The sequence below is a fragment of the Gallinula chloropus genome (genome assembly GCF_964237585.1).
Source record: "Gallinula chloropus genome assembly, chromosome: 6".
NCBI classification, from domain to species: Eukaryota; Metazoa; Chordata; class Aves; order Gruiformes; family Rallidae; genus Gallinula; species Gallinula chloropus.
In genome coordinates, this window is record NC_140091.1 from 2,070,256 (window position 1) to 2,098,055 (window position 27,800).

The window sequence follows — 27,800 nt, forward strand, 5'->3', positions numbered from 1 at the left end:
CAAAAGAACAGTAGAAATAACAACTGATACTTAAGGGGATTTTATTGTTTAAATGGGAATTTCTGAAACATCCAAAATAGTAGGTCAAAGCAATTGACTCCAGTTCCTCATAGGTGCTTATGAAAATCCCCACCATGAATATTAAAGGCAAATTTTGGCTCCTGGCAAAGCTGGAGAAACCTCTGACAGAACCTCAATACAAGGTGGAGGCCAGGCAGGCTGCTGGCCAAGTGCAGGGCTGCAGAGAGGAGTTCTGGTTGTAGGTGCCACTCTAGAGCATTCTCATCTTCAATTTCTAGGGCAGACTCAACCCAAATACCCTTTACAGTATCTTTCAGGAACTCTGGTGTCCATCTGGAATTACAGATACTCTGAGAACACTTTAAACAGCTCATAACCTGGGGGTGGTTTTCTGACTAAGAAGTAACATCTGTAATCACTGTTTTTTTACAGCATGTGTAGCACATTTTGGTCCCCAAGAGCTTTAAAATTAAGACAATGATGCTAAGGTTGTTGGATTGCATAAGATAAACCAATTCATATCTCTACAGGAAGTGTAGAGCAGCTCCAAGTGAAATGGATGTGCCATGCTCCTCAATCTCTAATTTAAAGGGGATTTTCCCTAGTAATGGCAATTTGTCTCTACAAGGACAAGTATTAACAAATCAAAAGCTCAGTTAAGATAACTCACTGGTGGATAGTAAGCAGAGTCTGTACTTACATCCCCACAGGCATCTCAGAACTGAGTGCCCTTCTTAAAGACAGCTTTTAATTTCTTAATTAAGGATTTTAATTTCTTAAAACATTGAGAATATTTTTTCATGCTAAGATTTCCACAAAGAGCTATTTTGACTGAAGTCTTTCTGTCACCTACCTGATGGACTTTATTCAGCTGCAAAAAAGGTGGGCCAACTGTGGAATTTATAAGGTGAGGTAAGCCTGCAGATGCTCCAAGAACTGCTTTAGAAACACAAGAAGAAGTTGCAGGGTTTTTATAAGTTAGGCAAGCAAAAATCTTTAATAAGAGTTAATTGGTATTTTTAATTGGTTTCCATGAAACCCAATCAGTGTCACTGTGACAAAACCTTTCAATACACCCAGCTCAAACTCTCAGTTGTCCCCATTCCTAATACTTTCACCTTTGGAACTGTGGTAAAAATGGGTTTTATAGGTTTATTCCCCTCCATCCTAATGAGGGGACAGATAAATGGTTTTGCCTAATGACATTATGAAATGCTGTGTACAACTATGGGAGCATCCAAGTGAATAAAGATTTACTTAGGAATCAATAGGAGAGAGATTCAGGCTCCAAAATTCAGATCTAGAATCAGATTTAAACATTTTAATGCCATTTTAATGGCACCTGCTAAAGACATTTCATTTTAAATCCTTTTCTAATGTAAACATTCAGAGACCACAGAGTTAATATGAGGAGGTGATGTTGTGAAAAACCAAAATCAAAGCCCAATACCCTTGGTGACTATTAAGCAGGTATTTTTTAGTGCAGTGCTGGGGATTGCTCCTCCTCATGTGCATGCCATAAAGGGTCAATTACACAGCTTTTATACAAGACATATGCATATTCATAATATATGCATATCCATAGGGTTTCCAAGGAATAGTTACTTCTTCCATTATGAGAGCTCATTATCACCCAGTCCTGCATGAGCTTTATAATACCTAGGTGGTCTTCAAAGACATCTTTACTTCATTTACTCCTCTTCATTATATGTCCTTTTGGTGAGCTTTAGCTTTTGCCTTGCTAACAAAGCCACCAGGGAGCTGGTCCTGCAGACTTGAGGTGCCCTCCTGCTCTTCTTTCTCCCTCTTTATCACTCCCCTCTCAGAGAGAAGTTGTTTCTCCAGAGGTATCACAATGAACTCCACGTGCTGACATTGTGATCCTTCAGGCAGAACTCTGCACATCCTTTACATAGTTCCTTGCTCACCAATCAATACTTATCATGTTTTTAGGTAGCACTAAATTTTACTTGAATACAATATTGTATCAATCTAGCTTTTGCTTTTGCTCTCATGAAATGTGGAAGTGTCTACACAAACACAAGCCTTGTATCACCAAGGACAGGGCTGCTTTTTTTCACTCTCTTTTTAAACCAACTTACCAGGTTTTACAGCATGTCCACGCAACTGGGGCTGCAGCAGCATTTGCAACATTGCTGGATTGTTGAAACTTTTCATAATCTGCACAGGGTTTGGCTCTGGCAGCAAGCCTTTCCTATTGTTCCTCATCTCCAATTAAGAGAGATACAAAAACGTTAGAATCAGGAGAAAACAAAGAATGCATTTAAATCCCTCAAACTTGATGGCAAGGTATGTATTTCATTTTACACAGAAAATAATCCCAGCTTGTCCTTCCCCCCTTTCCCACTCCTCTCCATGCTCCTTGACCCTCAAATGAACCCCCTAACTAACCATTCCCCCAAAACTCCAAGCATATCGTTTTTCCTGAGCCACATTTCTTCCCTTAAACCAAGACAGCTTTATCTCTAAAGGAGAATATGAAAGACCTTGTTAACATGAATGCCACATACCATCTTACAACAGCACCACTCATCTCTTTTATGAAGATGTGGGCTACAGCTAGCCAAAGTAATGAGACTGTTCTGCTCCTACTTTTAAGACAGCTTCATGTAACACTTATCACATCCAATTTTCCAGGAAATAATTTGATAAGACATGTGGGTGTAAAAAGCTTTCTTCTATATCAAGCATGAAATTAAACTATTTCTCCTACCTTGAAATTTATCTTAAAACTGACAATTTCTTGCCTCTTTGTTTTAACCAAGTTTTAGCTTGTCAAATGACTCCACTTACAGTTACTTTTGGTTTGAACTGCAACAATTTCTCATACAGAAAATTAAATTTGCTCAAATCCCAGAGCTACAGAAGTAAAACTTTGTGATGTCTTATGGCTGCATTTTACCTTCCTCTCCCAGCTTGAAGAATATGGCCATGCTTTTCCCAGGAAGGAGGCTGAATCAAGCTGAACAGCTACAACCAGAAAAGGCTAATGCTTCCAAAACCTTGGCTCCACTTCCTAATGGAGCAGCTGAATCCCTCCGACCCAACCCAGGCTGCTCAAGGTCTATCAAACTCATTCTGAAAAGAGATTTTTAAATATCTTACCATCCTCTGAGCTGCTATAAGTGCTGCTAATGTGCTTCTGCCCGGCGCTCCAGGAGCACAGAAGGACACCTGGACTCTCCTGCCTTTGATAGTCATGCCATCAGTGACTTCCTGGACCTTCTCAGCCTGCTCTGCAGTTTCATACTCCACCACAGCGAAGTTACCAATAAAACTATCTTCGTCCTGAACGAACTGAAACAACATTTCACAACACACTGAACAAAAGGCAGAACCTCAGGAACTGCACTGCAGTTATTTTCACCAGTCCCTTGCAAAACACCTTGTGAACTGTTGATGTTCTATGTCAATGTCTGCCCAAATCAGTAGGTTTCTTTCTCAGATGCCTCAGATACAAGCTGAGTATCATAGGTTCTGATTGTATTTGGCAAGAGTGCTCTACCTACTTCTTCTGTGGAGAAGGACCTGGGGGTCCTGGTGGGTGACAGGGTGGCCATGAGCCAGCAGTGAGCCCTGGGGGCTGAGAGAGACAATGGGATCCTGGGGGGCATCAGGAGGAGTGTGGGCAGCAGGTCACAGGAGGGGATCCTCCCCCTCTGCTCTGCCCCGCTCAGGCCCCACTGGAGTGTTGTGTCCAGTGCTGGGCTCCCTGGGATCAAACAGCCAGGGATCTCCTGGAGAGAGTCCAGAGGAGGGACAGAGATGCTGAAGGGCCTGGAGCATCTCTCCTGGGAGGAAAGGCTGAGGGACCTGGGACTGTTCAGCCTGCAGAGAAAACGACTAAGGAGGGACCTAATTAATATTTGAAAGTATGGGATGCAGGGGGACATGGGCAGCCCCTTCTCAGTGGTCTGTGGGGACAGGACAAGGGGCGATGGGCTCAAGCTGGAGCACAGGGAGTTCCCCCCCAATCTGGGGAAGAACTTCTTCCCAGTGAGGGTGAGAGAGCCCTGGGACAGGTTGCTCAAGGGGTGTGGAGTCTCCTTCTCTGGAGAGATTCCAGCCCTGTCTGGACACCGCCCTGTGTGCCCTGTCCTAGGGACCCTGCTTTGGCAGGGGGTTGGACCCCATGGGCTCTGGAGGCCCCTTACAACCCCTGTGATTCTGATTTACCACCTTCACTTCAACCTCATCTCATGGAGAACCTGAGCTACAAGACGTATTTAACCCCTATTTTGGGGAATAAAGAAGGAGTGAGAAGGAAGTTGCAAATACAGCTGCATGCTACAGTATTCTGTAGCATAAGAATTATAAACTCATTATTGTTCAGTTCTTAAGCCTACAATAATAAAAATGCCATTCATCAGGCTACACCATAGTTGTTGAAACATGTAACAATGCAAATTCCACTGATACATACTGCCTTTTAGGAGAATATGAAGTCTGTGGTTGTATTTAATGCCAAGAGAAGATGCCAGACTGATCAATCAAGCAGACTGGAAACAGGCTTATGTGTCAAACAAAGCTCTGGCCTTTGTTTGCAGAGTTTTATAGCAGAATGAGCAGATTTAAATCAAACAAAAAAAAGGGGTGAGATGGGAGGGAATGAAGCTTAGGCAAAAATCTCTGGTCCCCAAATGAACAGAAATGATATACCCATACTAGATCTGATGTGGAAGAGAGGAAATCTCTGGAGTTCACTGGATAAAAACAACCCACTCCCAAATATTGGGTCCCACAAACTTACACTAACAACTGAAATATAAATCTGAAAGATTTTGAAGAAAAAGTGTGGTCAGATCTTTATTTGCCACTGTTAAAAGGCCTTGGGGAAGAGCTCTGGAGAACATGCATATTCTGATATGTAACCACACACATAGATGTGTTATGTGTATATATATATATATATATATATATGTAGGTGTGTGAGAAGGTTTATATTTTAGTTTGACATCAGTTTAGCTGCACTGTAAAGACCTGAAGAACTTGTGGAAAAATGCTTTGCAGCCATGGAATATATTGGAAATGTTTCTGTGGTTTCACACAGGGTTCAAAACTCCCCTAACATGAAAGTGCAGCTACCAGTATTCTTGCAAACAGGTCAGAAATTGTTTAACTTCCCAAGTAAAAAGAAACAGAAGAAAAGCCCTGTCCCCATCTAGAGAAAAGTAGAGACCTCCTAGTGACAATTTAAAGTTGATATAGAAAGGTATGGGGTTTTCAGGTCTATTTTGTTGAAGCAAAGGAAAAAACATGTTCCTCTAAGTCCCAATTTTTCTGAGACCCATGTTGAAGTATCTGGCTCCAGCTCTGCCCAACAAAACAGTTCTATTGTCAGTAGAGGGGAAATCAAATTAATTTTAAAAAATAGTAACTCTGGAACAAGGCAAAATAAACCAGAGTTTATCTGCTGACCCAGATCCCTGAGCACCTCATCTCCCCTCTGTTAAACACCCCCAGGGCTGGGGACTCAGCCCCCTCCCTGGGCAGCCTGTGCCACAGCCCCACAACTCTGCCTGGGATTTTATTTTTCCTAACATCTAACCTGAACCTGCCTGTCTCCATCCATCACATCACACCCCCCTCCTTGCTTTTTTCCACACCTCCTTGTGTCTTCTTCCTTCTCTTTCCTTTGTACTTAACTTTTTAGGTCATCTCATTCATAACACCATAAGTACTGTTTTGACTAAAATTCATCCATTGTCTTCCCTTTTCCATCTACCAAATCTGAACTACTTTTTCACCTACCTCCCCCTTCCTACCCTCCCTCTCTGGAAGGCTGCCTGTCCTGTTTGCCCATGGGGTTTGCCTCCATCACTCCCCTGTTACATGCAAAACCAGCACCTCTGTTGGGTCCCCCTGACACCCCTCAAGGCTCTGCCTCCCTTACCAGTCAGTCTGTTGGATGCCAGGTGGAAACATGAGGTGTGACTGAGAAGAAATCTCCTGTTTACTCTCTGACAATCACTGAGAATAAATCATGAGTTATCACAAGTAAACCTCTTTTTCTTCTGTTATCATACTTCCACAATCTACCTATTAGCCTATTACACAGTGTGTTTATACAAGTGATAGGTAACAGGAGAATGTGCCAAGAATGTTTTCTTAGATTTATTTGTGACTGTTTGCCTACTTCCTACTTCAAAAGCACAGTGTTTCACCCCTGTGTTTTCTATTTGGTGCCATTTGCTGATCTGGTACATGCAGAAACAGACCCTCCTCACCTAAACCACCTACCATTATGATTTGAAAAGAAGGTAAAAGTCAGTACTTCAGTGTCTCTAACTGCACAGTAGAACACTGCTAGTGAAAACCATCTTTATCAGAGCAGCCTGTCATTCTTTGAACTTCAGAAATTAAAAAGATCCTGTAAAAATTGTTGGGGGAGCTGATAGCAGCCTCTGGATTATCTGACAGCTGGAAAAAAAGCCCTGCAGTAAAAGACTTTAAAAGATCAATCTGTTTAGCTAATTAAACGAAGATTGAGCAAGTGACTTGATTACTGCATTTAATACCTTCTTACAGGAAGACAATAGTGGGGAGCAAATGCTCCTCAATCTAGTCATTAGTGAGGTAAAGTTGAAGCCAGAAACATTCAACTGAGAAAACAGACACAAGTGCAAAATGACAAGGGATGGGCAGTTACTGCAAAGAGTTCCTTCCAGTTCAGGTGTCTCCTGGAGCATGTGGATCAAGCAAGTTAAAGATGTGCTTTGGCCAGCAACAAATTACTGGGGCTCAAAAAGAGAGCTAGGGAAAATGTGATGGCCTGCAGGTGGTCAGACTAGACAGCTGGACCGACCTGCTGGTCTTAGATGCTGAAAATCTCTTGTTGCTTATCCCTGAAGCTAATCTCTGGGCTGCCTTCCCAGATACTTAAGAAAAAAAAAACCCAAAGCCAAAGAACTGAAATCATACCCAACAGCATGACTACAAAGCAAGCTTTCTTTTGACTGCCTGTTTATGGAACACCAGTCTGCACCACTTCTAAAAGCAACGTTTTATTTGTGGTCTAGTATCTCACAAGCCACAAAGATGAGAAGGAAACCTCTTCTATACCTCCAAGACATACCACTTCTATCACTGGCAAGCTCAGCAACTGTGAGATCCCAAGCCTACATCCTCCTCAGTGAGGAAAAAACACATGAGAGACTCACTGAGGTTTCTTAAATATATTACATACATACATAGAATCCCAGACTGGTCTGGGTTGGAAGGGACCCCAAGGATCACAGAGCTCCAACCCCCTGCCACAGGCAGGGACACCAACCTCCAAGCCTGGAGCTACACAAGGCTGCCCAGGGCCCCAGCCAACCTGGCCTTGAACACCCCCAGGGATGGGGCACCCACCCCCTCTCTGGGCAGCTTCTTCCAGCCCCTCACCACTCTCTCTGCAAAGAACTTACCTCCAATATCTCATCTCCCCCTTCCCTCCTCCAGCTTCACTCCAGCCCCCTTGTCCTGCCAGTCTCTGCCCTTTAACAAGCTGATTCCCCTCCTGTTCCTGGGGTCCCTTCAGGGACTGGGAGGCTGCAGTGAGGTCCCCCCACAGCCTTCTCTTCTCCAGGCTGACCCAGCCCAGCTCCCTCAGCCTCTCTCCGTAGGGGAGCTGCTCCAGCCCTCTGAGCATCTTCATGGCTCTGCTCTCATACACACATTCTCCATCATTGAACCTGCTCCACTTGTGCTATTTGCTTAGTGAGCAATAAAACCATCACTGATATTTACTTTGAAAGCTCTCAAAAATACCTCTAAAATTCTTTTCAATAGAACACATGATGAGGGGATGTCTTATAAACATTTTCTTGGTAGTTCATCTGAGTGGTGTTCTGCAGAATTCCCAGACAACACCATCCAACCACTGCAAACCCATACCAGTGAAGCATCTGTACCACCTCTTGTTTCACAATGCAGGTGTATAACTATTTGCTACTTAAATGAAAAATAAAAAGGTGGCAAGCAGTGAAAAGGCAAATACAGAGCTCCTTAAATCACAGCCATGGTGTTCCAAAAGACACAAATCCAACATACCTGGCAGAAAACGGGTTTATACTTTAGTGAGAAAGCTTGGAGCAGTTCTTTTGAATCAACGTAGTCTTTTTGAAATTTATCTACACAAAGGCACTTGGAGTGAATAAGATTTGTCGTCAGCTGGTTCACATCCATCCACTGTGCAAAGAGAGTGTTCTCCTCCAACTGCTTCCCCAGAAGCTCCAGCCTTGCCTTGGCAGCAGAGTCCTTCTTCATATACTCCACGAAGCCGTAGCCCTTTGAATGGCCAGTGACTTCACTGTACACCAAGAAACACCTCTCCACGTTGCCATAGGCACGCACAAGTTCTTCAAACTCTTCCAATGTGAACGAAGTGGGTAAGTTAGTGATGCACAGCAAAGCATCTGTGGGCTGGAGCTGCACAGATATTTCTTTCCCCCGAAGAGCAGACTGGTGGAAGTTCCGGATGGCATCTTGCGCCTGCTCTCCGTTCAGCAGAGTAACGAACGCTGCAAGAGACACAACAGGGCACATCACCTACCACAGCATCTTCTCCAGCAAGGAGGTGATTACTGTACCTCTCCCTGCCCCAAAACCCACCAAGAAAGAAAACTAAGAGTTTGGGATTTAGCCTGAAGATGCCATAGCTAGAGAGATACACTGTAATAGGTGTTTTCAAATTTGACATTATAAACTGGATGTCACAGAATCACTGAATCCCTGACTGGTCTGGGTTGGAAGGGACCCCAAGGATCATAAAGCTCCAATCCCCTGCCACAGGCAGGGACACCAACCTCCAGGCCTGGAGCTACACAAGGTTGCCCAGGGCCCATCCAACCTGGCCTTGAACACCCCCAGGGATGGGGCACCCACCCTCTCTCTAGTCAGCCCCTTCCAGCCCCTCACCACTCTCTCTGTAAAGAACTTCCCCCTAATACCTAATTTAAACCTTCCTTCCTTTAGTTTTAATCCATCCCCCTTGTCCTGCCATTGTCTACCCTTTTAAAAAGTTGAATCCCCTCCTGTTTGTATGCTCAAATAATTAACTCCAAGAGTGACAGGAGAAACAGAGATGCACACAACCTCACTACCTGTAAGACAACTCAAATTTTCATTTGGGAAACAAACCACAATTAAATTCCATAGTGAAGGCAACACATTGCTGATTCTACGGAATTTCTCTGAAGAGAGCACCCTGTTGTGGTTTTGTGTGGCAAGGTTCTGGTGGAGGAGGGGGTCTGCAGGGGTGGTTTCTGCAAGAAGCAACTAGAAGCTGCACCCATAGAAGTGACCCATGCCGGGGCAACTGATGAAGAGATGAAGTCCCGTGGGAAAGGACTCAAGTTGGAGAAGTTCATGAAGGACTGTCTGCTGTAGATGGGACCCACACTGGAGCAGGGGAAGGGGGTGAGGAATGCCCATTCACAACCCAGAGGCATCTCACAGCTACCCACATTCCCAGACAACAGGAGCACCACAACATCCACCCCTGATGTACCATGTCACAGTCCCACAAGAGCTGGAAGGGAGATGCAGCCGTGGACACTGCACTTTCACAAACACCACTCTGCCTTCACCCCATCCTCCTCCTACAGACACATAAGGGTGTCCACAGCTGTGGTCAAAAGGCAGCTGTACCACCCACATCTCTACCACATCCAGATCCCACAGACAGCTCACAGCAGCCCACACCCATGGACAATGGAGCCACTGCAATAAACACCTTATCTGTACATGGCCATCAACAACAGTCACCATCTCTGGACCCCATCACAATCCTAGAGCCAAGGTGAACACAGTGCCACAAAGAGAGTCACAACATCCACTGGATCTGTACCACATCCAGGTCCCACAGGCACCTTGGCTACCCATGTCTTGTACCATGATACAGTCCTATATACTGCTGGAAGGATCCCACAGCCATGGACCAGGAACCTCTACAACACCCACTGTGCCTGTGCCCGTATCTCATCCTACAGGCAAAGAGAATGTACCTGTGGTTAAAAGGCAGCTGCACTACACACCCTACAGCTGCACCATTCAGATCCCATAGGCAGCTCAGAGGTGCCTGCAGCCGTGGAGAACACACTCTTACCCTTCATCATCCTGCAGATAGTAAAAAGGTGCCCACGACTTTGGACATCCAATTATGTCCATTAAACCAAGAAGTCATTAAATCTATCTAACAAAAAACCCCAAAGATACCAACCTAAGGAAAAAAACCTTAATACAAATAGAGTTCCTTACATAGATACTTTGATACGTCCATCCTTTGAGGGGGGTGACTGTTTAGCTGTGTTGGTACTTATTTATTTGGATAAGCCTGAATAAACACACAGAAACACTCACAGGCACAGTCAAAAGCACTAGCAGAAATTTAGCTTTTTGCATAGCAGAACTGCTACCACCAAAACTGATCTGGAGCATGAAGAACAAATGCAGGAAGAGCTGAGAGGCTGAGATTCTGTGACATTAGGGTCTCCAAACACAATTCTAAAGCTCCATGAATCCAGAGATAAAGTACTTAATCTATCCAAATGAGAAACCAAGAAAAAACTATAGTGTATTTCAGTCAAAAATTTGCAGAGACATGCAGTAAAGCATACAAAAATTCACATGAAGTACTATATATACTATGTATACACGTGTACACTCTAGAAACAACATAAATACAAACACATAAAACCCTAGTTCTATATGAAAACATCTAGATTAAGTGAAAAAAACCCACCCTTAAGTATTTTATATTTCCCTTCACACTGAACACAGATGTTCACTGTTGTTGGATCACAGACCACAGTGCCTCACACACAAACTGGCCTTACTACAAAATCAGAAATCAAATTTGCAAGATGATTACAGCACAAATCTTTGCTCCTTAGAGGCAGGTGTCAAGAAACACCATTACCCTCACAAAATCCTGACAGAAATCTATCGCTGCTACCCTTTAAGATTTTGTCCTTCTTTTCAGTAGAAAGCCCAGACTGTGTCCTCTGGAAGGACAGGAACGTGTAGAGGACTATTTGCCCCATTTCTGTACCTCACAAGCACTAAAAATCCATGAATCCACTATGTAGAGAATTAATTTGTAAAAGGACATTTGGGCTTAAATAATTCAGCATTTAACTCAGGACAATGTTTCCTTCAAAGGAATCCTTGAAGTATTCCTTTAATAAATTGCTTCTGGCTTATATTACCTGACACAAGTGCATCTGGAGCTAGGGAAGTTCTCCTCTGATCATGTCATCAGCACATGTGGTTTGTCCTAAGCAGGGCCTCAGGACTGGTTTTCCAGAGGAAGCCAGACAGTGGAGGTTAGCTTTGTCCCAGAGAGTCACTCACTAAGGGAACATGCCCAAGAGTTACCATACCCTAGCTGAAAGCAGGACACAGACAAACCTACTTCTGGCTGATACCAGTCAAGTTTCCAGCTCTTCTTCAGCTGAAGATGAAAAACTATGCAGCAAAAGAGGCACTGAGGGACAGTCAAGTTAAGTGACAGCAGGGAAGTTGATGACTTAATATGGAGCAGATGATGTTCCTCACTGGTTTCATTACAGAACTGAAACAGATGACACAAGAAGATTGTGAGTTCTTACCTGTTCTCTTATTTCTGTCCACGTAACAATACTTGATTTCATAATCTTTAAATAAGTCATGGATTTCCTGAAATAGAAAAGTACAAGTAACTTCAGGTACATAATTCAACAGACCAAATGATTCCTTGAATTCATCTTAATTTAAAAAAAAAAAACCCAACCCCCAAATTTTCCCAAAAACCAGAAAGTCTCACCATAGAAACACCTTTTTTTTTCTTTTTTTTTTAACAGAGCTGGCTCTACCACTGCAGCAATGTTTTTCTCTCATATAAAAATTTAGCTTACTGAATCTGATTAATTTATTTTTCATTATATAAAGTTACATAAGCACAACAGGGTGTCCTGTTGACTATCTTTTGATAAAGACAAATAACATCACAGTTCATTAAATAGCAAAATCCCCACAATTTCTCCAGAGTACAGCTAGCATACTCAAAATACCAGACAAGAAATACTGGGAACATCATGCAGTTTACTGAGGGCAGGCAATGCTGTCATAAAAACCCAACAGCTGCTTTAGTTTCCTGTAACTGCTCAAGTTCACTTTAACAGATTTTTGCTCTCTTAGTAATGAATATTCCTTCAATCAGCAGACAATTTTGCCCAGAGTACCCCCTGGAAAGTATCCTCTATCAATTACTGCACAGATGCTCAACAAAGAATCAATCCCATGAGCATTATTTGCTCCAACTAATTAATGGAGAGAGAAGAGGGGTGTAGGAGGGGTGGGTAGCAGCAAGTCTAAAGAGGTGTGTACCAGTTTGTTCAAGCTATTCCCCAACAAAAGCATGTGCCCCACAAAACCCCCACAAAGTGTTCAGTGGTGAGAAGAGATGAACATTAATTGTCCCCAGGAAGAAACTATGAGTAGTAACGTGGATATATGTTTGGTTTTACTTGGCGAAGTCCCATACCTGGTAGAGAAAGACCACTTGAGTAAGCAAAATAATCAACCAACTCTTTCTGAAAGTTTGATTGCACACAATTTCCAGCTGCCCAGTCTTTTTGCCAGTTTGCTAATTCACTATATATAGCCTAGAGGTTAATTGGGTTCTCTGTGACTGGTATCAGGTGCATACCTTTTAGTCAAGTGAAGACCAATCTCTAGTTTCACTAGTTAACAGCTGTCAAATACTACATTAATAAAACATGGCAGCGTTTCTCAAGCTGCCAGCCGTCCTCTAATCACATGTGATAAGGATGTGGTTTCTGAAGAGCAAAATACACCAGGCACAATTCAAGGATTCAAGTCAGGCAGGCGATTTGACCATGGACATCTCTCTAATGAGAATTAGATGGTAATTCATTCTCAGTCATGAGACTGAGAAGACACTTTTCTGCACAGTTTTGTCCAGTTCAGCTGCACTGTGGCACTGAAGACTCTATAGTTCCTTCTGTCCCACTTCAAAGAGGGTGATGTATTTACCTTTTCTATTTCCCTACACTACAAGAGTCACACTGAAAAGTTTTATATGATGGTTAAGTAGTGGGAAGTATTATTTCAACCAGCTCAGCACACTCTTTAGAATGTTGTCTGTGAATCAGATGATTCCATGTGATTTCCCAGTAACTGTCTGAAACTTTAATTGAGAGGGAAAATAGCCTGTAGTGAAGATGTCTCCATGGGATAGTCATGAGGTCTCATGTAAAAAGTGATGAAAACATTAAGGAAGACTCAAAAGGAAAACTTCATTTAAGTAAAGCAACTTTTGTAAAGATTTTAAGACCAACTTGGTTTGTACAAAGGGCTGTTCCAATAAGGCATTTGTTCTTGTGCTCTCCTGGCCCCCAGAGCTGGGCTGAAACCTTCACCTGTGGACCTGGGTTTGTGTAGTGTAGTACTGCAGTGAAAGCATTTTTCACACAAAGACTGTTTGTGGTCTTACAAAAATAAGCCACACCATGCCAACTTCTAAGTGAACGTATATCCCTTCAAATTAAACACATGTGTAAGTATCTGTGTACATTCTTCAGAATGTTTTCAGAATTACTAAGCTGGCTTTCACACTTATCTAAACTTTACCTTCAACTTCTTACAACACTTAGGTCTGTGGAAAAATAAGGAGGGCTAGTACCATTTCAGTGTCATGCACAGTTTGTGTTCCCAACAGCTCCGAGCAGAAGTGGGAGGGAAAAGCAACAGGGATGCTTTACCTGCTGTTCCTAACCCGAGCTCAGCTATACATCCCCAAACACCATGTACCAACTGCGCTCCAGTGTAAGCTGTGAGTTGGTTTTTGAGCCGGAAAGGAGTGTTTACTCCAGGAGGAGAAACGGGTCATCCAAGTCAGGTATACTCTCTGGTGAGATCTTGCAAGGAATGTAAGCAAAGGGCTGTTTCCCTGTGCACAGCAGAAACAAACAGCTGTGGTTCATTCCCTGTTCCTGACCTCCCAGCAGCCTGCCTACTCACGCACCCAAGGAGCCCAGCCTCCACACCCCAACCCTCTCCCCACGTCAGGGCTTACCACCACCCTTGCCCACACCCACGGAGAGGCAGTCAGCCCCTACACACATTCTGTGGCAGAAAAGACTTCCACCCTCCCTGGGTCAGCTGTACCCTGGCAGTGTTTTCTGCTGGGCAGCCGCGTGAGAAAGACGACGCAAGCACTCACCATTTCCAGCAGTAGCTCCCAAACCAAAGCAGCCAGGACTGAAACACATACCTGGCCTGAAACCTCCCCAGGGAGCCCACGAGCAGCCCCTATGACCCTGGGGCTCAGGCCTTTCCTTTTCCAGGGAACCCTCCTCATATTTCCCTGTGGGCATTTCTCAGCTCCAAACGCATTCAATAAAATCATCCCAAACATCCAGAAGAAGCTCCCAAACCAAAGGAGCCAGGACTGAAAGGCATACCTGGACTGAAACCTCCCCAGGGAGCCCACAACATTCTTATAGAGGGTTTAGCAAAGCAGTAGTAATAAACTCAGTAGTACCAGCATGAGTACTGGCTTCCACCCCCAGCTGCCACCACTCTGCCCATGCTCTCACTACCCAAATGCAGACCACCTGTGGACCAAGCCTGGGCACTATTAGTATTTCTTCCACTTAAGGTTTACAAAACTGCTTCTCCTAAAGGGTTTTTTTTTTCCTCTTTTATAAATGAATATATCTACTAATTTAAAAAGAAACCCAAAACCTGTGACCAACTACTGCAATAATCATCATTTAACCACATCATATGAAAATGGCAACACCCAGTAACATGCAGAAGGTCCAGATGCCGTGAGTGTCACGCAGCAAACGTCAGGCTGGATTGCAGTATTTTGACAACAAAAATTGTAAGCCCTTCCACAGCTATCTGGCAGTCATGCAGCAGCCAAGGAGCCCACGAAGTTTCCAACACAAACACTGTTTACAGTGGTGCCTATCTTGGCCCTTAATTATTGCTCTCCGAGGATCGACTCGGAGTTGGGTCCCAAACCAGACGTCAAACTCCGCACCAACTCTTGGGCACTGAGTTGTGTTTGTACCTGAGCAGAGTCCCTGCCAAGCAGCTCCCAAGGGATGAGCCCCTGGCCAAAGGGAGGATGATATGTACCACAGAAAGGGAGCAGAGGAAAGAAAAGGAAGGAGAGAGCTTGCTCAGAGTGACAGCACTCGCATAAACACACGGGCCATGCCAGCAGCTCAAACTAAACATCTTGGAAGTGAAATGTAACCAGTAATGCTTAGCTACTGCACAGCCCCTTAAACCTTTAAAGTGCATAAAAGCAAGACTCTGAGAGCTAGTTAATTTTAGCATCAGTAAAAATTAAAACCCTAACAAAGCAAACCAATTAGCTCATACTTTAAAATCTGTGGGAAAAGGCAACCCCAAATATACTAAAGGGAGTTTAAGAGAAACCACTAGTAAATATACTGAATACACTTTTTAAAAATGTATTATTTACTACTGTAAGAAATGTGACCTTTGAAACACTTCAGTTCTTGGCCTGTCCTGTCTTGTTTTGGGTAGAAAAACCAGCAACATGAGTTTTTACTGCATACTGTCAATCTGAAAGCTGCATCTCTCAAACAGCAAGAATGCCTTCTTTAGACAGGGTCTACCTGTGTGCTATTAGCTGCACTGTTTTAAACACAAATAAGAAAGGGAAGCACATTCACCCTACTTACCAAACCAGTAAAGCTCTATTTCTGATAAAACCAGCTTTTCACACCCAGGTTCTCACAGTGCAAGAGAAGAAATGTGCAGCCATCACCTGGAACAATATACCATGCAGATAATGCCTGCAGCACCCTGAACTCAAGTATTTTTCCTTCTCTAGCTGTGATAGTGAATTGTGGTATTCTGGCAATGAAAATTTAACAATTACAATGGTGCCTGGCCAGGTTTCTACAGCAAGCTTTAGTGGTGTTTCCAATATAAACAGTGGACAAGCCTGGTCTATAACTTGGCTCTCAGTAAGTAGCTGAAGGCCTAAACTTCACATGCATATTCTTGAAATGGGAATCAATTATGATTTAAGTAGTTGAACTAAATAACATGTTTGGCTAAACAAGAAGTTTTAAATCATAACTAAAGAAGACTATGTTTTCATTTCTGCAGGCAGAGGAGGAAAGAGGAGGGCTTCTCAGGAAAAAAGCTTTATATTTACAAATGATATAATGGGGTGCTCATTTAATTCAAATTTTAGACCACTAAATCTTTCAATCCATGGCATGACACATGGATTTCACTGCAGATATATACTAAAACCAGAGGCTTAAGGTAGGAGATCCTCTTATTTTCACCAACTGGGCATCAACTGCCAGATAAATTCTCTCCTGCTCCTAACAAGGAAAATTTCAAAGATGGGGCTCACCATAGTATGTTCTCTCCTTCGACAATTTTTCAAGCTTTTTCAGTGTTGTGTTAACTAAAGTTTTTATATGAACAACAGCTATAGGATCAAGTCTAGGATGTGTAACAGATGTCTACCCAGGCATCCAGGAACACTGAGCTCTGAGGTGTGTCCTGAAGCTCAGCACATTCCCTCTTCACTTCCACAAACTATGAAACCAGAAATAAAACCAGGTCTGTAATCCTAGGCCATAAACTGCCTTTGGGGGGAAAACTTTTCCTTGGAGAACTGACTCTCACTTTTGTGGGATCATGCCCTCTAAAGATCTTTAGTAAAGTAATATAAGAAAACGTCAGTAAAACTTATGATAGACATGGAATGAAAAATGTATTTCTCTGATCTTGCAGAGATGTAGATGTTGGTATAGGACTGGAAATTAATTTCATCATCCTGGTTATACTGGGGGATATGGAAGCTCAAGGAAAGATGGAAAAGACCTAGAAGAGGCAACATGAGAGAGCAAGAACACAAAGCAAAAGAAAAGCAATAAGGAAAATCAAAAAGCAAGTACATCCTAAGGCATGAGAGCCACTTGCCACAGAGCAAGTATGTGCCTTTCATGTTCAGGCACTGTGACGGAGGACTAGCCAAAACACAAAGGCCCCTTCTACTTAAACGTCTGGCATCCAACAGATTGGGAGAGAGTACTTCCTCAAATCACCCTAGTTCATTAAAGGCTTTAGATCAAAAAGGAACAAAGAAAAATTGTGGCTAATTCAGGGAGAAAGAAGGAAAAAAAACCCCTCCCAAACCCCAGCAAACCCACCAGAAAAAGCATCATGTTAACTAGTGATTTGACTTTTCATCAGGAACAGACACTGGTGAAAAAATGTGGATGGGCACATCAGGTCCCAAACCACAAAAGAAATCCTCATCCTGGGTGGACTGCAGCAGTTTCTTACCACCCATTTCATCTTTAGACTCTGTCATGCCTAAAAAGAACTACAGGGTATTAAAGCAATTAATCAGCCCTACTTTACTTCATGTCCTAGATTAAAGTAGAACAGAAACCTCTGCAAGGTTTATTTTCTATTCTCAGATGTTAAAGGAGAAAAGCAGAAATGTGACTGGAAGATGGTGGTGTTTAAAGATAATCACACAGAGAAAAATCTGGTTGAAAGCAAGTGGCCTGTCTGCTAGCTGCGAAGAGGGGAATCAACTCTCAATCAACTCTCAATGTCCAACTCTCTCAATGGCCAACCAAGAGATTGCTAATTCATCACCAAGCACTGACCAGAATTAAAACAAATGACAACCAAGCTCACCTTTAAGCATCTTCAAGAGATTCTGGATAGAAACATCAGCCTTACCACAACACTGCATCAGAGGATGTTGATGCTAACACAGACCCACTAACTGAGGTTTTTCAAAAAGACAACCAACACCAATGGACAATCTCAGTTCCTAAGCAGAAGAAAACACTGAGTAGATATTACTACAGTTTGCATGTAGCTGCAATGATAGACAAACATCTGACTGAGGGAGGGATTAGTTAATATGGGAGCTGATGTGGTAAACTGTTGTACTCAAAACAGTGATCCAACTAACAGGAATCAGAGCAGCAGCAAGTACATGTCTATCTAACTTTATAGGTTCAGCAATGTAAAAAGCATCAAAAACACAGCTGTACAGACATCTGTGGTGCTCTATATCAAGTTGAGAAAGTCGAAGCAACAGCCTAAGGCCACTAACAGGTCAGCATCATGTTCAGTAATGCACACAGCTCAGACCCTGTGCTGGAGGAATCAGCAAGGGTAGATAACTGGCAGGTCTGGAAGACTCCACTGCAACAGGTCAGTACAACATCCAACTTGCCAACTAAATGCTAAATGAAGACTCTGCCTTCAAGAACAGTGAAGTTCCTAACAAAAATGTTTATCACAGATCTGTCAAAGAATACTTATCTCTGGGAGAGAATTGCTTGAAGAAATACTCAACCTGCAAGCACGGATTTGCAGACTGAGCTGCAAAGATGCAGAAAGAATCTTCTAGATTCTTTAATTTTGACTTTCTTTGTTCCTCATCTGGGTTTGTTTCAAACTAAGCTCAATGAGCAACGCTCTGAAGGGAATGCTGACTTCCTTGGTGTGACAGACTGCAAAGCCTGTACTCTCTCCTGAAAACAGGATCATGATTTCCTGAGGAACACAGATGTTTCCAAAAGCATTTAGAGAGAGAAATGCCACTTGGCAAGATTCAAACATAGGCAACCTTTGCCCCTTAACAATCACCACCCAACACCTAAAGTGCTGAACGCTTCTGACACTTAAAAGATCTGTTTGTTTGGTTTCTAAGACTACTTAGCTGTGGTACTCTTGTTTCTGTTTTACAAACTTCATGGCTGAGATACTCTCAAGGCCAGAGATTAAATGTAATTCATTTTTTTTTAAAATTCAATTTATTGCATGTGGAACTCCAAAGGTGATAGAAGATTACAAGTGTAATAGTAAATAAAAAAGTGAGTATGTAGCTACAGCTACCAGAGAAAAATGTTTCTAACCTAATTTCACCTGAAAAAAAAACCTTGGAGCTTTGTACTCCTTTTGAAGATGATGAACTTTCTGACAAAACCAAACATCTCCATCAATCTGCATCAACAGGAGAGCTGTTTCTCACTTGCAAACTACTCTGGTAAATCTTGTCCTCACTCTTCACAGAATAGCAACACATGATGGCAAGCATAACAACCCAAGGATCAGAGATGAATAATGACATTTATGAAGATCTATTCCAGAAGACTTTGCTGCCTTTTTATGATGTTCATCTCTCTTCTGATGGCAAATAAACCAACCAGGTTAGCAATTGTTTATATGATTTTACTTGGCTAGCCAATCATTTCAAGAGAAAATAGCAGACAAGCCACCTTTGCACAGTGTTGACCCAGAGCATTTAATTAGTCATAGGAAACATTAAGTTTCGTGGCAATTTCTGGAAATGCATGACAGCCAGATACACAGGTTTAGTTAACATGTCTGACCACACACATACTTCTCCTTTCCAAAACTCCTCCAGGACAGAAACTTCCTCTCTATAGCACGACTACCACACCAATAGCTCAACAATGTTAAAAATGAAAAATCTTTTGGAAATGGTATTTCAAGATCTGGACATTGTGCTGCTGGTTTAGCTACTAACAGGTGTGAAAATCTTATATATGGAGAAAAAGGCATCCAAGTGCTACTTTGAAGTCATCAAAACCAAAACTTCCACAATACTGTGTGGCTGCCAAAATGAACCTTCACCCTGATATTCCCCTGTAGCATTCTTTGGCTGAGCAAGCAATGCCAAACCTGATGGCTTCCCCACAGGCAAGATGTGTTCTTAACCAGCCCACATGTGAGCTCATGAAGTACCTGTGTGCAACAGGAGCAAGTAACACAACTGGGTGTTGGACAAAGCAATCCTGTTCTGGCTACCCACAGCCAGCATCTTGTGATACACCAGCAAGCCCTCTGTGACAGCAGAGTCACGCATGATGACTTCCTGAAGAGACGATGAAGGTTGGCAGGGGTTTCCGAGTTGCGAGTTTGCTATTTATTAGATCATTAGGTTACTATAAATAGAGGTGAGGCTCTGTGTGTAAAACCACGCAGGACGGGAGTGAAACTGTTGTGTCTAACACCTAACCACGTACCACCACAGTACAGCACGGCCAAACAAGATGGAAAGGCCCCATCTACATGAGAACAAAACATCAAGAAGCGCAGTGGCAAGCAAGCTCTGTGCTCTGGATCAAATTACTCCGATGGCTGAAAGATTCCCTCGAAAATGAATGGTCCCTTTCAACCGGAGTCGTGGAGAACACGATAACCTTCACGTGCTGCACTTACCTGCGGGTAGTAAAGCTGCCTGTGCTTTAGAAAGAAGGGAAAAGGCATAAAGAGTGGTTTAGAGTGAAAGCTGTAATTAACTTTTTTGATGTACCTGTGCATCAAATTGAGCATTTGGAGCTGGCAGGGACCGTCTGGTAAGCGACTGAGCAACTAAATCACCTCAAAATTTGACTCCTGTGCGTTAGTTTTAAGCCAGACGATTTTCTTCCCCCCCCCCCAATCGCAGCAATTTGAGCGGAATGTTCCCAAACCACCAGCAGATTGCGGAAAACCACTTCCACTGCCTACGCGCCGCTCACCTCTGGATTAAAAAGAAAAAATGCTTCAGGCTTGAAGTTTTCCAGCTTGTTTTTGCACAGAAACCGGGTTTTGCCGGGCTGCAGGACGGTGAAGCCGCCCTACGCGCCCGGATGCCGCGGGTACAGGGCTGTCACCAGGCGAGTAGAGCTACGGGGCAGCGCGCCGGCCCCTGCTAATTACACAAGTGTAATTAGCGCACTCATTAGCCCAGGTGACTCGCACACCTTGCTGCCAGAGTGCGGGCGAAATGCGCCTCACAGCTTTCGCTACCCCAGCCCCCGGGGCGGCGGCTGCTCCCTCACACCCCGAGGCCCGGCCCCGGCAGGTAACCGCGGGCAGCGGGACGAAGGTGCCGCGGAGCCGCGCCTCGCCCAGCCCGCGTCGTCCCCCCGCGGATGAGGGCGGCAGTTCCCGCCGTGGGGGGAGGACGAGCTGGAGCCGCTCTCCGCAGGCAGCGCGGTAACAAAGCCGCCCGCCAAAGAAGGCGTCGGGAGGAGAAGCCCGAGCAGACCCGCGGGAGGAGGAAAGGAAGGTGCAGCCCCCCCCGAGCTTTCCCCAAGGGAACGAGGGCAAACGTGGGCTGCCGGGCAAGCACCGCACTTCCCTCATGTCGGCCCCAGAGAGCGGCTTCCCTGTGGCACCCAGCCCCGCTCCCGGCACTCCCCCGCCTCGGGACGGGCCCCCCGCCCCCGGGCACGGCCCGCCTGAGGCGCAGGCGGGAGCGCGCCACGCCGCCGGCCGGCTGAGGGGAGGCGGTGGCCGTACCTGGCTGCTGCTCTCGGCCGGCAGGTTCCTCAGCAGGATCTTGCGCCTGTTGCTCAACTCCCGGCGGGTGCTCGCCAGGCGCCTCGCCACCTCCTCGGGGCCCAGCGGCGGCGGCCGAGCCCCCCGCGGCGGTTCCGCGGGCAGTTCCGCGCCGCGTTCGGCTGCTGCCGCCATCTTGCAGAGCGCCCGGGCGAACGGGGGAAGGGGGGGGTGGGGGGGTGGGTAGTCGCGGCGGTGGGCGGGCGGGCGGCGAGGGAGCCGCGGGGCACGGTACGGCGGGGCTCGGGGAGCCACGCCAGGCCCCGCCGCGCTCCCCGCCCTCGGCCCGGCCCGCGCCGCTGACTGGCCGCGCCCGCCGCCCTCTCCCCGTCCCCTCCCGGGGGAGGCTGAAAGCTGCGGAGCCTCCACTGAGGAGGGTTGTGAGGGGGCAGCGGGCTCGGCCTCCTCTCTCGCTCCGAAAGAGGAGCTGCTGCCCCGGCCCGCTGCCGCGCAAAGGCGGTGGAAGGGGAGCAGATGCCCTGTGAGGAGAGAAGGAGCGGGGAGAACCCGAGACGAGCTTGGCAGTGCACGGAGCGGCCTCAGGCAGCGAGCAGACCGGGGGTGTGGGGATAAACGGGGATCAGAAAGGGAATTCCACCCCTGTTTCGAGTCAGAGCTAGGGAAGGACTGCAGTCCTCCTGAGGAAAGTGGGGGGCTCTGAGGGGAGTTGCCCTGAGAGCCGTCATGATGGAGACAGAGGAGGCCGTGGCACGGATGCCACTCTCCCTTTGTGATGTGGGAAGCAGCTCGTGGCTCTGATGAGTGTCATTCCCCCAACTTGCAGGTCCAAGTCCATTCCAAGAGAGAAAAATGCAGCGTGATGGCAAAATAAAGCAGATCTTGAACCCAGAGGTGCCACCAGAGATTCGCAGGCGCGATGGCCCAAGATGATCTCGTTCTAATTTTATTCTTCATCAGAAACATACCAAACAAATTACAAAGCATCCAAATGAGTACAGCAACGCCTGGGTGCTGCGCTTGTGGCAAAAGTCACCTTCTTGTTGGCAAAGCACCATGTCATGGCGGATGGGCGGGCGCAGGGCTGGGGACGGTGACGCAAAGAAAAGGAGCCCTGCGGCCCCATTTTCTGAGGGTCACTGTAAAAGACATTTCCACTTCTACAAAGCCTCCCCCCTCTAATAACACCTTTCACTGTGCTGGTCAGCACCTCCTTAAAAAAACCCCAGAATTGGTTATTCTCTTGGAAAATGAATTTCTCCTTAGCGTAGTTGCTTGCAACGTCATTTGCCACACAGTAAATTTAGCTCTTAACGTTGTCAGCGTTGCTATAAATGAATGAAGGATAATTTAAATATTTGTATCCGTTTTTAGATACGAGGAGGACCACAAAAAGCAGGCGAAAGAGAATCCAAACCTGAAAAACAGTGGTTTTAAAAAGGGAAGTGGGAACACACTCCGAGCTAAGTTTGGTATATGTGAACAAATTCTTATCAGGAAAATCTAATTCTGGAGGGTAATTCTTGACTGGGTTTAAAGTGCCGTTATAAAGACAGGATTGCTGGTTACAGAAAAAAAAACAAGCTGTAAAACAATAGTGGTTTTAGAAATTGCTTTGGTCCAAACCAAAGCTACCAAGGTAAGACTCTTGGACCTTCATTACTCCTAAAATTAATTAATAAAACTACTGAGTAAACAGTAATCAAAGTGCTTCATGCTGGGTTTTTGTGTGTATTATTAAAAAATTGTCACAGCCAACCATGCAAGGGCTTCTTATTCCCTTTTTTTTTTTTAAGCAGGTAATGTTATTCCTCCTTTGATATTCATACACCATTTAATGATTTTTGGCAATGAGAGATGTGAAGGACACTTGTAAAATAGCTCATGTATGTGTCATGGGAGTATTTGAGAACGGCCAGATTCAGCCTGTCCTGAACAGGAGTAGCTTGGCCTTCATACTAAAAGCAAGAAACAGGCACAACTGTTGTAACAAATTATTAGGGTGAGATCTGATCTAAAGAGAAATTTTGTAATCTTAGAAAAGCAAGGTTTTCATCAGGCACAGTTCTTTGAGAAACATAGCTGCTGTTACTTCAAATTTCAGGTGGAGATTTGCATTTTAAAACTATGAAGTGTCTTTTCCAGCACAAGCTGTGAGGTATAGGCTTAAATCCTAAGGATTCACCAGGTATTGATCGTGCTACCTACAAAATTGTTCTTGGAAAAGATAAATGTATGAGTGAAAAGCCTGCTAGTGGCTGTTGACAAACTGAATTTCAGGTCATGGTATGAAAATGAAGCAGGGATACTAACTGCTGTCTCCAAGATATATCTGCAGTATATCAAAACTAAATGCTGTGTCTTCAAATCTGAAGCATTGTGTGATGGGAATTATTCTGGGACCACGAAAAAGATTGTGCTGGTAGGAATACTGAAACACCTGTCTCCTTGGAAATAATTACCCAATTAAGCTATTACCATGAAATTATGGATCTGGTCAAACACAATAGAGTTTATTGGAGGCAATGAAGTAGTGAAAACCTGAGTCATTAATTGTACCATAAAGTTTGAAGGTTGACACCTTTGTTTTTTGATAGGCTGCAGGAGTATCTGAGTGGAAGTCATTAAAAGTTGAAGAGCATTGCTAAAAGAAACAGTTCAGACATGAAGAGTTTGATATTTGTGGCAAAAATAACATGACTGCAGCATTAGCTGTAAAGAGTTCCAGCAAGATGGGAGCATTTTTCTGGATTAGAGGTACATATTTAAATATTCATCTTTCCAACCCCAGTGTTCATGTTTCACTCTGTGCACAGGTGGATGGAGGAACTGCCTGCAACTGCAAAATGCTGCTTGCTAGGTGAGAGCAAGAAAGATCAAAGATGTTGCTGTTGTCCATGGAGGTGGGCTGTGAAAATGAACAAGGAGGTAAGACCCCCGTGTAGCCTCGTGTGACATCCAACATCAGCCCCAATAACGGATCCAACCTGAGCAATATTCCCTCTTGAGCCCAAATGTCACCCCTGTTTTGAGCTACAGTACACCCACAGTGGATGAAAAGACAATTTTAGATAAAAGAACAGTCAAAATTAAGCACCAGTAAAGTCAGGACAAGGGGGAATAGATTAAAGCTAAAGGGAGGAAGGTTTAGATGAGATATTAGGGGGAAGTTGTTTGCGGAGAGAGTGGTGAGGGGCTGGAAGGGGCTGCCCAGAGAGGGGGTGGGTGCCCCATCCCTGGGGGTGTTCAAGGCCAGGTTGGCTGGGGCCCTGGGCAACCTTGCGTAGCTCCAGTCCTGGAGGTTGGTGTCCCTGCCTGTGGCAGGGGCTTGGAGCTCTGGGACCCTTGGGGTCCCTTCCAACCCAGACCAGGCTGGGATTCTATGATTCTGAATTTCCCCCAGAGCATTGGTATCCAGTATGGAGGTTGTGTAAGGCAGCCTCCTTGGACCCTCCACACACAAAGCACTGGACTGGAGATGCTGTTCTCCTGTTTGACAAGTTCATCTCCTGCTTCCAGGAATCCTCCCATTTCACCATACAGCTTCTGCCAGAAGTACCAAAACATGGGGCTGGCAGCACAGGTCAGAGTCCTCTCTGCTGGATTTGGCCAGAGCTCCTTCAGCTCTCAGCTGTGTTCTTTGTAACAGAGAAAACAATTTGTGTGAGCTTGAACAGTCCCTGCTACCCTGTGCCATGAGACCTGGCACAGGCCAGGGAACCCTCTCACAACCCTGTGCTGCTCCACAGGTGCAGGAATTGTCTTCGGGACGATGCTGTGATGGTGCAACCCAGGATGAAACTCAAGTGGTAACTGACAAAATGAACCCTACACATTTAAGCTCTTGGTGCTCTAAACAGCCTTCAGCTTTCTAATGCTCTTTCATTATGCTTCAAAATTGCTGCAGAAGCAAAAAGCACTGTTTAAAAAAGTAACAGAAAAGTACAGTGATCTGGAAGTATAACTTAAGTTGTACTGCTGGCTCAATGCTGTTATACAGATAAGCCACTTTGTGGTAATTTAATTTAGTTCACTAATTTCCTGGTTAATTAAGAGTAATGTACCCATCCACAACAGCTGCTTTTCTAGCTCTTCTAAGCTGAAGATTAGTTTGCCCATGCTTCTGCAGCTTTGAAGCAATACAAACCATATATATATGTTTTCATTTTTATGGGATGGGAGCGTTAAGTCAGAATTACATCACAGAAATTCCTTCTGAGTTAATTGGAGATGCACTCAGGCATTATTGTCCACGTTCAAAAGTACAAACAAGTTCAGATCTGTGTAGGTGAGATAAAAGCCAAGATCAAAAGCTGGACCTCAGAGGCCCATCTGATGTTTGCAGCTCTATGAGATACTAGGAATGTATCTGTATTGCTTCTAGATCATCAATTTCTTACATGAAGGAGAAATCTGAACAATTTTCTAAGACCTGAAGCCATGTGACTGGTGTGTTTCCTGCAGTGAGGGTGTAGAATCCACTGGTTGCTGCAAATTTGAAGCTTCCATGAAAATCCCTGGCTGCTGGCACAGCTTCATGCAACCGAAGTGTGAACGGTGCCATTCTCTCCAGCCTGTCCTGTGCCTGCTGTCCCAAGCTCTAGCTGCTCCTTCTGCCTCATTAGCAAACTGACATTTAGAAACTGAAAGGTGCAGATTCAGTTATCAACACCAGTGGTGATCATCCAGATGCTTGTTTAACTCACAAACACGTAGTGCCTCCTAAAAGCACCAGAGGTGCCAAAAGAAGTTCCTGTGGCCGTTTCTCTAACTAGAAGTAAATCTATCTGGCCTTCTCAGGGTAACATTCTGTAGTGGGGATCATTAAGGAACAGATGGAATTTCATATCAAATGACCAACCTAGAACAGCACAGTGAGGAACCAATACCTCCAGTGCTCCGATGGAGCAAAAACCCCGTAACCCCTCTGCAGCTACCGCGTCCTGTCAGGCCTCACAGGGGGCTGGAGCAGCTCCCCAAGGGAGAGAGGCTGAGGGAGCTGGGCTGGGTCAGCCTGGAGAAGAGAAGGCTGTGGGGGGACCTCACTGCAGCCTCCCAGTCCCTGAAGGGAGCAGAGGAACAGGAGGGGAATCAGCTTGTTAAAGGGCAGAGACTGGCAGGACAAGGGGGCTGGAGTCAAGCTGAAGGAGGGAAGGGCTCTGTGATCCTTGGGGTCCTTTCCAACCCATGCCATCCTATGATTCTATGATTCACTAGTTCTGCAGGGATACAATTTGCTAATTAACCATTAGAATAACTCAGCATGTCCAGACTGCAATTTTGTTGAGACAGGTATTGTGACAGGGTAAATCCTCCCGACTAACTGCTAAGCTTGCTTTAATACCAGAGAGATTCTGATTAGCAGTTCATTCTCTGAGCACTTAGGAATTGCAGTAATAAGGGATCAGACCTCAGGTCCATCAAATCACATCCCAGCAGTGCCCCACCTTGTCGAAGAGATGCCAGATGGGCAACAGATTGCTTCAGAGACCCCAACAGCCGCAGGTTCCATGCAGAGTTGTGTTGCCAGTAGTTATTTCCTCTGTGCTCATGCTGTACCCGTACTGGGATGTGTTGGGTACTGAGGTATGTGACCAAAACTGGGCTGGTTCTTTACTCCTGAAACATTCTTCCATAGAGACACAAAAACATTTCAAGTGACTTTACCCACAGCTGAACGTTTTCCTCTGAAGTGGAACCTGATAGCTATTAAACTTGGTGTAACTCTGCTCCCAAGGGCGTTAGGAATGATGGATTATCTCAGCAAAAGACTGGTTAGCAACTTCTCCTCAGTTTCCACTCTTTAACACAGTGGTCTGCAAATAACCAATAAAAAGATAAAAGATGTTAAGAGCTAAAACTTACCAACTGAGTAACTTCTGAGGAAATCATTGTGCTGAAACGTAATGCTCTATTTCGGGAATCGTGGTCTTTGCAGTAGAATTGGTAACCTTTGTTGCCTATTGCCTATCATTAGTAAATCCACATTATGGTTGTATTTAAAGACACTGAAAAAAGAGTAAATCTCATGACAAACCACCACAAACTGATCCCATCTCCTTGAGTAACAACTGAGAACAAAAGAAAATAAGATTTAACAATTACAACTTCAACAAATGGACTTAAAGGCAAATATATTCTCAGGGGGACTTCAGGAGCCCCTTCTCCTAAAACAATGCCCTCCCTGTTTTAAATCTTCCCTGTAGAGGCTTTCTTTTTCTGAATTCAGAAAAAAAACCTTCAAATTTAGCAAGAACTTAATGGGACCAAGTACATTCTGGCAATTCTAGTACTAAAAAAGAAATAAAATTGTCCTTGCTTTTCTAGCAAAAGCAGGTGCAACCCCACGTTCCTACATGGTGTTTTCACTGCCTAACCCCTTAACATGCTGCAACTTGTACTTTCAATTCATTCTGCCTTGGATT

General features: G+C 44.7%; 1 protein-coding gene across 1 annotated transcript in view; it reads right to left on the minus strand.

The window, feature by feature from the left end:
- The window catches only part of RAVER2 (ribonucleoprotein, PTB binding 2), a gene marked incomplete at its 5' end in the record, with an annotated part of 35,098 nt that extends 13,546 nt beyond the window's left edge, over positions 1-21,552 (minus strand). Inside the window, 6 exons of the mRNA XM_084266425.1 lie at positions 875-957; positions 2,124-2,250; positions 3,148-3,339; positions 8,077-8,546; positions 11,637-11,703; positions 21,379-21,552. Coding sequence (XP_084122551.1) covers positions 875-957; positions 2,124-2,250; positions 3,148-3,339; positions 8,077-8,546; positions 11,637-11,703; positions 21,379-21,552 — 1,113 coding nt within the window. The remainder of the gene's footprint in view (positions 1-874; positions 958-2,123; positions 2,251-3,147; positions 3,340-8,076; positions 8,547-11,636; positions 11,704-21,378) is intronic.
- Positions 21,553-27,800: the final 6,248 nt, after the last annotated feature.